Source organism: Urocampus carinirostris, chromosome 14, assembly GCF_059441175.1.
Source record: "Urocampus carinirostris isolate Australia breed hairy pipefish chromosome 14, RoL_Ucar_1.0, whole genome shotgun sequence".
NCBI classification, from domain to species: Eukaryota; Metazoa; Chordata; class Actinopteri; order Syngnathiformes; family Syngnathidae; genus Urocampus; species Urocampus carinirostris.
In genome coordinates this window covers 438,238-450,927 of record NC_142362.1, presented here as the reverse complement: position 1 = coordinate 450,927, position 12,690 = coordinate 438,238, and the positions used below count along the sequence as shown (strand labels likewise).

At 42.7% G+C, this 12,690-nt stretch overlaps 1 protein-coding gene across 2 annotated transcripts in view; it reads left to right on the top strand.

Moving 5' to 3' along the window:
* Positions 1-12,690, top strand: part of sema5ba (sema domain, seven thrombospondin repeats (type 1 and type 1-like), transmembrane domain (TM) and short cytoplasmic domain, (semaphorin) 5Ba) — a 111,477-nt gene that overhangs the window by 35,531 nt on the left and 63,256 nt on the right. For both annotated transcript variants that reach the window (XM_088352593.1, XM_088352592.1), the window contains exons 2-4: positions 2,284-2,481; positions 7,535-7,634; positions 7,716-7,761. In XM_088352593.1, coding sequence (XP_088208719.1) covers positions 2,322-2,481; positions 7,535-7,634; positions 7,716-7,761 — 306 coding nt within the window. In that variant the 5' untranslated portion in view covers positions 2,284-2,321. The remainder of the gene's footprint in view (positions 1-2,283; positions 2,482-7,534; positions 7,635-7,715; positions 7,762-12,690) is intronic.

Below are 12,690 nucleotides of genomic sequence, written 5' to 3'. Positions count from 1 at the left end.
CAAGTCCTACCTAAAGTCAATCGAATGCACACACTTCAGGAGGGATCTTGGCCCACTCCTGCACACAGATCTTCTCTAGATCAGTCAGATTTTTGGGCTGACGCTGAGAAACACGGAGTTTGAGCTCCCACCAAAGATTTTCAATGAGGTTCAGGTCTGGAATCTTGATATGCTTCTTACGGAGCCACTCCTTGGTTTTCCTGAATGTGTGCTTCGGATCGTTGTTGTGTCGGAAGACCCAGTCAGGACCCATCTTCAATGCTCTGACTGAGGAAAGGAGGTTGTTCCCTAAGATCCCACAATACAGTTGTCCACAGTTGTCCTTTCTTTAATGCAGTGCGCTCGTCCTGTCCCTTGTGCAGAAAAACACCCCAAAACATGATGCTACCACCCCCATGCTTCACACTAGGGATGGTGTTCACTGGATTGTTCTCTTCATTCTTCTCCCTCCAAACATGCTTAGTGAAATTATGACCAAAAAGTTTGATTTGCTCTCATGTGACTACAAAAACTTTCTCCATGACTCCTCTATCATCCAAATGGACATATGCAAACTTAAGATGGGCCTTGACATGTGTTTGAAGACCCAGTCAGGACCCATCTTCAATGCTCTGACTGAGGAAAGGAGGTTGTTCCCGAAGATCCCACAATACAGTTGTCCCCCAAAGCTACCACCCCCATGCTTCACAGTAGGGATGGTGTTCACCGGATTGTTCTCTTCTTTCTTGACATTTACTTTATGAATTGCAATGGTTCTGGCAGTGACGTTGTATAATAAAAGCATGTCAATTCCTATTGAAATGAATTGAAGGTCATTGTAATCAACCAAACTTCCAACAAATGATCCGCAACTGCCCCGTACGTACACTAATGTTCAGTCAATGTTATGAATATCCCATAATGTAGAAATAAAAGAAGAAATTGGCCTAAAGAAATGCAAAAGATGAATTTACTGTTTAGTACAAAGCTTTGTTAGCCAAGAACAGATCACAAAACAACAAAAACAAAAGAATAAATTTGATCAAATGCAAAAAGTGAATTTCATGTCTCGGCACACTTTTCCACTCACTGTTCCAGTTCAGTCGCCGGAAGTATAGAATAGCGATCCAGCGATTGTTTTTGTCTAAATCCCTGAATCGTTTTTTAAATGTGTTATGGATTTGTAATCAGAATTGGATCACAAACAAAAATAGAAGGTTTTTGTTCTCGCCTGATTTTTTTTCTGCAATGAAATATCTGCCAAAAAAAGTAGCATCCCAGCAGGAAAAACGGCTTGTTCCAATAGCTTGAAGCCTTCCCTGGTTCCTTGTCAAATTTCATCACAATCTAATAAAACAAAACATGTTTCTCATGGTTGGTCGTTGGGAGACGACCAGTTTGCAACCCCTAAAAACATTTGCATTTGTGTATTTTCTTTAGCCAATTTTCAGACATTGTGAAAGAGTTGTAAATGTGTGATTTCTCTTTCTAGAAGTCCATTCATGATTGTGCATGCTTGCAGTAATAATCACGGATAATACTCATGTATGATAGATATTTAGCATCTTTTTAGTAGAAATAATGTAAAGAGTTAGAAAGTATTAAGCGGGAGAAAGTAAGACTGATTTATAAATATGAATACATTAATAAAAACATTAAAATACATTATGAAAATAAAAAAATAATTATACAAAATTAAAAATGGTCATGATAATAATCATCATAATCATAAATGCGTTTTTAAAATGTTAACATTTTAGTACTGTTTGGGATTTTCTTATGATGCATTTTGTCCTCTGTGCCGAAACAAAAAAATTAGAAATGAATAGAGGAATAAATACATTTAGTCAAATTTAATATATATATATATATATATATATATATATATACACAAGCCATTGGCCAAAAATAATTAATAAATACATCATTAAATTCAATGAAAGTAAAAACGGAAAAATACTTGCCTTTAGTGGAAAAAACAAAAGATGATAACAACTGGCTTTGAGTGAGTTCATAAAGCAAAAATCAAATAATACTTGAATAAAAACGTCATCTCATTTGAAACCCCGCCCTTTTTGTATAGTATTTTTTTTTTTAATTGGTGAAAAATATGATTTTCCTGCTCAAGTTTGAAGTCAATTGGTTGAATAACGGTTGGAGCATTGCGATTGGTGAAATATTGGTTCGTAACTTACGATTTAAAGAAAAAATGTTGCTAGAAAATATTTTGTTGTCGTTCGAAACTTTAACAGCACTATCTCTGATCAAAATTATTTGATATTAAACTATTTTCTATTCACGCAGCCGCATCCCACCGGGCGGCGAAGGGAGCGCTGGTCACCATGACAACGTCCACGGCCGGCCTCCTCCTGCCGAGGCTCCTCCTCCTTCTGGTCGCCACGACGACGTCCGCCGCGTCGACCAATCACGACGCTCCGCCTTTCCAGACGCTCGACCAATCGGAGTGCTCCAAGAAAGAACATCCCAAAGTTTCCACGCAAGGTTCGTTGTACCTCTTTGTTGCCGTTACTCGTTAGCATATTAGCATGTAGCATGTTTTGTATTTAATAATAATATAGTAGTGTATATTAATAATAATAATACAACTAAGAAGATTAAAACAACAAAGTCCTTTTTGTATGCGGTACCTAGCATGCTAATGCTAGCCTCTGGCGATTCATGTTTTGTGTCGGTTCTCGATTTGGCACGGCGTACCGAGCAGAAGTGGGATGATTTTGTGGGCAAACAAGCGCAAATTGGCGTGTTTGTTTTGGCGCTCGTGTCGTTCGTCTCTCGTTTGCCAAAGAAATGATGAACGCAAATAGCCGGAAAGGCGAGCTGCGGCGCATGTGGCGTACAAAGCATTTTTCGGTGCGCCGGTTGTCCTTGGAATTTGCTGCAATGGAAACAAAAATGGAGAAAAAATAGAAGCAAAGTGTTTCCGAAAGTGGCCATTTGGAGACCAGTTCACAACTCTAAAACCTCTGCAACTGTGTATTTTAAATTGGCTAATTTTTAGACATTGTGAAAGAGTTGTAAATGTTTGGCCTTTCCTTTCAGGAGTCAATCCCTAGTGGTGTACACTTGTGTGTGATCATCGCACGTAAAAATGGATGGTGGTTTATTTTCAGCCCTGATTTCAACCCACAACGTATAAATCCATAAACTTATGTTCAGAATTGACACTTAAACAAAGAGAAATAGAAAAACTCAAGGCGTCGCCATCATTTCTTTATCGGTCAATACTGGCTGAAGAATATCAAAGCTGTAGTAGTTCAGGTCCGTTTTTTTTAATACAAGCTCTCGTTGGTTGAAAAGGGGAATTATTTGAGCGACAAAAATCTCAACATTCGGCAAGAACAGAAGGAAATTTAAATTTGACTTTACAAATGTTTTTATTGTTTATAAGGACAAAAAATAATGGGAAAAAAACTCCGTTTTTGAGAGGCAGGATCTCTAGCACCGCTTGCTGTCTATTTGTGCACACCACTGTTGATGTGAGTGCCTCCATACAAACAAAACAAAACCAAAATCCTGACGTTGAATATCAAATCAGAATCGGAATCACCTTTATAAATATCGTGCTGCTACGACCAAATTAGGGCTTGCACTCTGGTTGGCAAAGTATATAGTAAAATGAAATAGAAATAAATAAAAACCGATAAAGTATTCCCATATTAAATGAAATTCATACTGGATAATGCACCGGGTCATTACACTTAAAACCGGGGTATTGCACTTCGATCCTGGACATTGCACTTAGGTATTGCACTTTCAAACTGTTTTTCAGTGGTTCAGTTTGTTGATAGTTTTGGAGAAGAAGCTATCCCTCAGTCTGTTTAATCCTGAATTTTAAAGAGGCATTTTTGATAGGCAAGGGCTCTAGCACCACCTAGTGAACGCTACTGTCGACACAAGCGCCGCCGCCGCCGCCGCCGCCACCGCCGCCGCCGCCAATACTTTTTCCTTTATGAGCGATTTTTCTGTTAAATGTTGAGACTCTCGTGGGGCCTCTGAGGAGATCATTTCTCCCTCATGCCACGAGGCTCTTTAATTCCACCCGGGGGAGTCCATGAGAGTCCACATGAAACCCCACCCCCACATTTGCATATGACCCTATTTTTATGACGGTGTGTGTTTTCTGTAGCACTATTTAAATACTCTATAGCAAAACATTCTATTGGGTATTTTTCTATTCTATATCTTTTATTTTATTATTTTATTTTTAAACACAAGGATACTACTGGAAGTGGGAATTTTCCCTACCGGGATGAATAAAGTATCTATCTATAATATATATATATATCTTTCTCTCTCTCTTTCTCTATCTCTATCTCTATCTCTTTCTCTCTCTCTCGTTATCAGTCTCTCTGTCTCTCTCGCTATCTCTCTCTCTCTGTCTTTCTCTCTCGCTATCTCTCTCTCTCTGTCTTTCTCTCTCGCTATCTCTCTCTCTCTCTCTCTCTTGCTATCTCTCTCTTGCTATCTCTCTCTCTGTCTATTTATCTATTTATTTATTTCTCTCTTTCTTTCTTTCTCTCTTTCTCGCTTGCTTTCTCTCTTTCTCATTTTCTCTTTCTGTAGCCGGCTAGTTTGTTAGGGGGTAGATGATCCTCAACAGGTCTAGCACCACCTAGTGTCTATCTGTGCCCGCCGCTGGCCATATCCGCGAGGCAGCCTCCTATTTCTTTCCTTGAAGTGCGATTTTCTCGTTAAATGTTGTGGCTCTCGCGAGGCCTCTTTGCCGGTTTGTTAGCGAGTAGATAATCTTCACGGCAGCCCACGCAAATATAAAGTGGATATTCACGTGGGGGCGAAAGGCAGGGTGGGTTTCAATGCCCCCTTCGGAGCGGGGATGCAAAGTAATCCTGTGAATAAGCGCTCGGGTCTTTTCCCCTCAAATCGGGCCGAAAACTCCCTCCAGAATTTTCCTGAAACAAAGCTACATATTTATTTTGTTATTCATCTCATTTGCGCTCATCCGGTCTCGGCTTTGCATCAGCTGCTGAAGCCAGCGCTCGGGTAAGAAAAAACTGAACAAAACAAGAAAGGCCGTCTTCGGTCTCGATGACCGAGGAGGCCCTCATCGGAGCCGCGGCCCCAGAGTTTGCCCACCCTCCGTCATCCGTCCGAATGGCCGCGGTGCGTTTTGAAAATCGGGAGATGTGAGCGTCGAGACCGGGTCGGAAACGAGGACTTGGGTACGTCACAAAAGGGAGTACTGCCCTCACGTTTCTGCACAGATTTCGTTATACCGCTCTGCCACTTTGCCACGATGAAAGGGAGTCTGTGTAAAGCTAACATGGCAATGACGATTTATTTTCCCCCTAAAAAAACTGAAAATCTATTCATTATTAGCTAAACCCTTGGTAACCAAAGTGAGTACACCCTCAAGTGAAATGGCCTAAGTACTTCCAGGTTGACCCCCCCCATCTCTGCAGCCATGCTGACAGTACTCCTGCACTTCTTTCTCTCTCTTAGCTGGCATTTAGATGCAACGCAATGCACATTCACCCAGTCTCTTTGGACATCCAACTCAATCCCTATTGCGAATGCATCCTGTAGGATTTTGGCCACTGTACTGAAGCTTAACTTCAGGGTGTTGGCAATCATTTAGTAGCCTTGGGCAGCCTTATGTAGTGTCACAATTCATTTTTAAGGTCCCCAGAGAGTTCTTTGCCATGGTGCGCCGTCTTGGGAGTTTCAGTGTCCAGTAAGACAAAGTGTACTATAAATTGAACACACCAGCTCTCTAGTCCTACCTGACACCTCGTAAGAGTAACAAGTTACATGGTATTTTGCTCTATCAAATATGAATATGCAGAAATGTGAGGGGCAGACTCACTTTGTGACATAATGTACATGCAGGCAATAATATGGTCGGAAACAGGATCTGTATTTAATCATAATTTGTTCGGGATCGATGTTAAATAGTTCGAGTATTCAACATTTTTTTCCTATATGAAGTCATGCTTTTTATCTTAATCAGATTCTCCGCATTCCAAAATACTCAAAATACGAATAATGTGTGTACCTAAACAATTAGAAATACCCCAAATAGGAAAAACACTTGGCTCCCGATCTCTGAAACGGTCGACTGGTGATAATGGATCGCGGCCCAAAAAGTCCAGTTGATTTTAGCGACTTCATTTTAGTCATCAAAGCCAACCCCCCAAAAAATAACGTCCTTGTCGTCGGTGCTGGATTTCTTCCTTTAAAAGTACTGGAAAAACGGTCGAATTGGCCTTGAAAGTGCTTGAAAAGTGCTTGAATTTAAGCATGGAAAAAGTGTACCAACCGTGTACAGTTCTTGAACACGTATACATTTTTCTACGTTTAAAAGACGAGCAGATTTGAAACACTAACTCGACCGTGCCGGCTAATAACTCCCCGGACGCTAACGCGGCTAATACGGCTAAGGACACCCTTCCATCAAAGTCCTCTTCTTCCTCGTGGATTTTTCGTGGATTTTCGTTTGCGACGCCGGTTTGATTTCTCCAACAATCCCAAAGCCCGAGAGGAAACGAGTGCCATAAATCCTGGATTTCATGGCAAACTAAACTCCTAGCATTAGCATGCTAACCGTGACGCCTGTGAGAGAAGAAAAGACCCATGTTTGCATCGTTATCTCTCTGGAAGCACTTAATTCGCATCTGTAAAAGTTTCAATAACACCTATCTTATATTTTGAGTTCCTTTCTTAGTTCCTTTACTTTATTTTTTGACTGTTATTTTGTAAATACTACATTCTAACTACGTTATTACTGTTATTAGGGTAGACCCCCAGAATACTACAATCTGTTCCGTGGTGGGGATCGCAACGTGAAATTGACGTTTAGCGAGGGATCAAAAACCTGTGTTCATGAGAAAGGGTGTACCCCAGAAACAAAACTTTATCTAGTATCTGTATCTAGTCATTACTACGTATGTTTAGTATGAATACATACGATTAAATAAGATTATAAATAAATATACATATTAAGAAAAAAATGATATTTTGTTGACCTTGACTCAAGCTGGTACGGTGGAGTCAGGGGGCGGATGCAGAGCAGAAAGCCGACTGCGATTCAATTCAAACTGCTTTTTAAAACTTGCACTTGCAACGATTGTGATGCCCATGAAATATGTTGTTGTTTTAATTGGCTCTTTAGCAAGGGTAATGATCCGCGTAACAAGCTTTGTGTCTACGGTTATCATGTTTTTCCTTCTACCTTTATTGCAAAGCCTTTTCAGATTTGAAGATAAAAAACACGGTACAGATTGACAGTATCATATCACGGTCGCTTGGAAATTCTTTACAAAGATTCTTTACAAGATTCCGAACTAAATGAAGAGAAAGGCATCGTGGGCGGGAATTCCGCCAAACTCTTTTCCTGCATCTTCACCATGCCATTTGCAAACCGGCATCTGAAGTCAGCTAATCAGAAATGTACCTTGTCTTACGCGCTATGATAGGTTCAGTCGACCGTAAAAACGTATTTTGGGAAAAACCTTTTTGAGGCACATGAAGATCAGGTATGGAAAAGCGCTCATGATCCCGATGGTTTCTCCTTCAGCGCTGGGTCCTTGGATCTCCACCTTCTCCTGGAGCGGCGTGAAGGATTTCTCCCAACTGACGCTGGACCTGGCCAGGAACGAACTCATCGCGGGGGCCAGGTGAGACTCACCTGTGGGAGCGCGCATGCAAATAGGGAAAAGGAAAGGGCGGGCATTTACCTTTTTCCTTCTTTTTGGCAGGAACTTCCTGTTCAGGCTGGACCTCGCCAACATGTCTTTGATCCAGGTAAGAGCATTTTCTCTCCTGCCTTTTTGTGCTCAAGCGAGGTTAGATGCTTTTATTTTGAAAGTCACCCGCAGTCGCTTAGCCTAGATGGTAAGGCGCCCGCTTTGAGACTGGGAGGTCGGTGGTTCGCGCCCCGGCCGAGTCATTCCTAAGACTTAAAAAGTGGTCGGCGGCGCCCTCTGTTGGCTGCGGCTGCATCGGCTCGCTACAACGGGTCAGGTGCAATCGACATTTCGTTCTGTGTACATTGTTACACAGAATGACAATACAAGGAAATTATTATATTATTATTATTGTACTTTTGTTGAGACTGTACCATTTAGTTCGCCTCCTAGTGGTACCCAAAAAACATACCGGGCAAAAAGGCACAAACTATCATAACAGTATTCATTTCTATTACCTTTACACATGCCAACCTAAAGGTCGCCGCCATGTTTGTCTGGCATCTTGCTGCTACGCTGTGCTCATTCGCCACTGGTTTCCCTTGGCATTTGACAATACAGCGCCATCTAGTGCTCAAATAGGACACACTGGGGCTTTCAATGAATATTTGTTTTTAATTTTTAATTTTTTCATATTTGTATTGGACACATTCCTACCTAGCAGTCGCCACCATGTTTGTCTGGTATCTTGCTGCTACCCTGTGCTCATTCGCCACTGGTTTTCCAAGGCTTTAGACAATACAGCGCCATCTAGGGGGTGAAATATGACACAACTTACCTTTACGTCTTTTGTTGTGAAAGTAACCTAGAACCGGTGGATGTGTGGAGGATGTATTTTTTTTAATTTTATTGTGAAAGCCACTTTTGACAGGTTTTTATATTTCTAAGTAAAATGTAAAAGCTCTAAGATGCTTGTTGGTTTTATTTTGAAAGTTCACCAGAAAGTGTGGCGCTTTGCGGTCGCTTGAAACTTCGCTTCTGAAAAGTGGGCGTTGCGTGGTGATCGTTTGACACTTTTATTGTGAAGGTTGTTTCGCTTTGTTTGTAAATATTAGATAGATAGATAGATAGATACTTTATTCATCCCCAAAGGGAAATTCACAAATGACGGGCAGCTTAGAGGGATGACGTTTCGAGTGAGTAGATGCTTTTATTATGAAAGTCTTAAGTGTACAACCTTGTGTAGGCAGTATTAGAATAATAGATGTCCTATTTTTTTCTCTCTCCGACGCAACCACACCACTTATAGAATGTCCAAAGTCGTTTCGCAATAAAATCCAAGATTTGAATGGACTTTCAAATAGCGACACCATTGAATTGTTGGACTTTTATTTTGAAATTCTGCAAATTCAATGAAAGAATAATCACAGTGATCATGATTTTCAGACAAAATGTAAACATTCCAAGTGTATTTCTTGTTGAATGCTGCTTTGATGAGGCTCAAAACTTTAAAAGTGGACGTGGTTTCGGAGCCGTTACTCAATTTTATTGTGAAGGTTCGGTTGAGAGCGCGGGTGTTGTTTGTTTTGCTTTGCTTGGAATTTGTAAAAGACCTGCTGCTGAGATGGATGTTTTGTGAGAGGGTTTTGAGACCTTTATTATGAAAGTCTCCAAAAAACTGGATGCACAGTAAAATCCGGGATTAGGCCACCAATTTCAAATCAAACATCTAATCTTTTTGCCTTAAAATCGTTGGACTTTTATGTTGAAATTTGACCAATTCTGACTTTGAAAAAAACGCAGAAATCGCAGTGTAAATGCTTTTCAGGAAAGAAAGTAAAAGCTCGAAGGTGCTTGTGTCAGGAACCAAAACAGGATCAGGACCCAAACGCGTGACGTTCCCACACATGCCTTTTATTTTACGGGAAATGGGGAGTCATGCACGTTAGGCAGCCGTTTGGCGTGGAATTACAGGAAGCCAGAGGCTGACAAGATCGATACCAACTGAGAGAGTAGATATCGGACAGATGGGGTCGATACCGGACAGGACCGGACAGATAAGGATAGATAATGAAACAGGATATAGAAAAATAAACAGGACAAACTAGACAGGAACGAAAACTGGAGAGAATAACAAACAGGACAAAAATAGACGGGAACAAAACTGGAAACCGATATTAAACTGGAGAGAATAAACGGGAACAATACTGTACAGGAAATACCAACAGGGATAGGACCGAGTCAAAACCCACGTCTTGCGGGGCAGAGGTTCGTTGACGGACTGACAAAGGGAAAGTGAGAGCACTGAGCTTAAATAGGCGGGAAGCCAATCTGTTCATGAGTTGCAGATGGCGCCACACAGGCGGGGCCAATTGGGCGCCATGGCAACCGCGACAGCTTGATTTTTATTGTGAAAGTTCTTCTGTAATTTTGAAAGCGGGTGTTGCTTCCTGGTCATTTCTCAACGTTATTGTGATGGTTTGATTCTATATTCTGCTACCATGGATTTGAGGCTTTTATTTTGAAAGTGGCAAACGATGGTGTTTGTTTTAACCGTAAAATCCAAGATTAGGGCAGCACGGCTGCGCAGTGGATAGCGCATGTGCGGCTCAGTTCTGAGGTCGTGTGATCGAACCTTCCTGTGTGGAGTTTGCATGTTCTCCCCGTGCTTGCGTGGGTTTCCTCCAGGCACTCCGGTTTCCTCCCACCTTCTAAAAACATGTATGTCAGGTTCATTGGCTGGTCCAAATTGTCCCTAGTGAGTTGTCTGTCCCTGTGTCCCCTGCCCACTGCCCGAAGACAGCTGGGATGGGCTCCAGCACCCCCGGGACCCTACTGTGGATAAACGCTGCAGATCGTGGATGGATGAATCCGAGATGAGGCTACCGGTTTCAAAAGAAATCTTTCCGCACTCAAATTCTTTTCAAATCCTTCAAAGCGACAGAAAGGAAGGCAGCAATCGCAGCGAGGCTTCGCCTTCTCCCGAGACGGCCCCGCGCCGTCATTTTTTCCTCCCCCTCGCCTTCCTTTCTGCTTGCATTTCTATTCTTTTCCCTGAAAATGTCCCGTCGCCGCGTGGGAAGCCGGCCGGCATTTAGCGCGGGGTCCGATTCCCGACGGCCGCCCGCCGGCGCCGTCCCGCCTGCGCCGGCCGACGCTCTCCTCTGACCCCGACGCCGCCGTGTGTTTCCGCGTGGGACGGGAGAACCCGGAGTGTCTGAGCGGAGCCGGGGAGGAAAATCTGGCCATCTTTCCGTGAACGTTCATAAACCGTGGGGATTTCGCAACGAGCGTCGGCGCGATAACGACGTCTGTCGGCCATATTGGATTTCAGCACTCCGTCTGTTCCGTAAACGGCATTTATTAAGAGAGTTTTGTGATCCGTCCCGACGCTCCTTTCCGTTCGCTCCCGATAACAAAGCGGCCCTAAAAACTCGATGAGATCTCGTAAAAAACCACATTTGCTTTGACATAAAGGAGGGAGCGAGGAAGGCCCCGGGAACCCTCCAATTGGTAAGGGATGAAAGCAGTAAGGAAGGGATGAAGGGTTAGGGTTGAAGGAATGGTGAGAAGGACCAAAAGGAGGACCGAAGGAAGCAAGGGAAGAAGGGTTGAAGGAGGAACGAATGTAGCAATGATCAAGGGTTGAAGGGAGGATGGGATAAAGAAGGAAATAAAGGGATGAAATAAGAAAGGGGATGAAGGAAACAAACAAGGAAGTAAGTACTGGATGAAAGAGGGAAGGGGTAAAGGGAACAAACAAAGGAATAAGAAAGTGACATAGTAAGGAAGGGGTGAAGGAGAACCGAAGGGAGGAACGAAGGTGGGAATGATCAAGGGATAAAGAAGGAAATAATAAAGGAATGAAGTGAGGATTGGACAAAAAGTGCAAAGAATAAAGGGATGAAGTAAGAAAGGGGATGAAGGAAACAAACAAGGAAGTAAGGACTGGATAAAAGAGGGAAGAAACGAAGTGGTAAGAAATGTCAGAAGCCAGGAACAGAGACGGGACCCAATAGCATACATTTTACTCCGTTTTTATTAAGAAACAGAGAAGTGCTTGCATCCACCATCCGATGATTGTCAGTCACGGGTAGCGGATGGCAGGAACGCAAAAGTGTTCCTCCGTGTCGAGCGAGGGCCGTCGTTGACGGCGAGAAAACAGGTCGATGGCCAAGACGGGGGGCAAAACAGAAACGGGTCCAGAAAATGAGTTGGCAACAGGTATCAGGCAGGAAACGGGGCAAATAAAGGTGGATGGCCAGGACGGAGGAGCAAAGACGGAAATGGGTCCAGAAAAAGGTCAGCAACAGGTATCAGTCAGGAAAACGGGGCAGGATAATGTCGGAGAGTACAAAAGCTTGCCTAGCTGAGAGCATAGGTTTGCAAACGGTCTGACAACTTCCTCTTGGGGGTTTAAAAAGAGTCAGAGAGCCAATTAGCAACCAGGGCAATCGCAGGTGCCCTGAATCGGCAATCATGACAAGAAAGTGATATAGTAAGGAAGGGGTGAAGGAAGGAAACAGGGAAGTAAGAAAAGGAGGCAGAAACAAGTATTGCCCTGAAAGGAAGAATCAAGGAAGGAGTGTTCAAAATAGAAAGAAAGAAAGGGTTTAAAAACGGATCAAGGAGTGATAAAGGAAGGAAAGATGAATCATGAACAAATAGAAGGAGTGTTAAAGGAAGGATCGATGTAGGAAGGAAGGAAAGGTAAATGAGGACATAGGAACAAAGAAAGAAAAAAAAGAAGGAACAAACTAGAAAAAAGGAGGAAAGATCCAGGAAAGAAAAAAGATTTGACTGGAGGATAAAGGAGAAGGAATGGTAGCTAGAGATGTAGTTACAAAGGATCGGGTCAAGATAGAAGGATCTGAGAAGGTAAGAAGGATAGACCGAGTGGGAAGGATGCACGGAAGGAAAACGAGTATAGCAGAAAAGAAAAGGAGGAAGATACGAAGGAAAGAAATGAAGAACGCAGGTACGGGAGGAAGATAGGGAACCTTGTAGTCCATCTGCCCCGGTCTTCACCTGTTGATGGCGCCAGTCA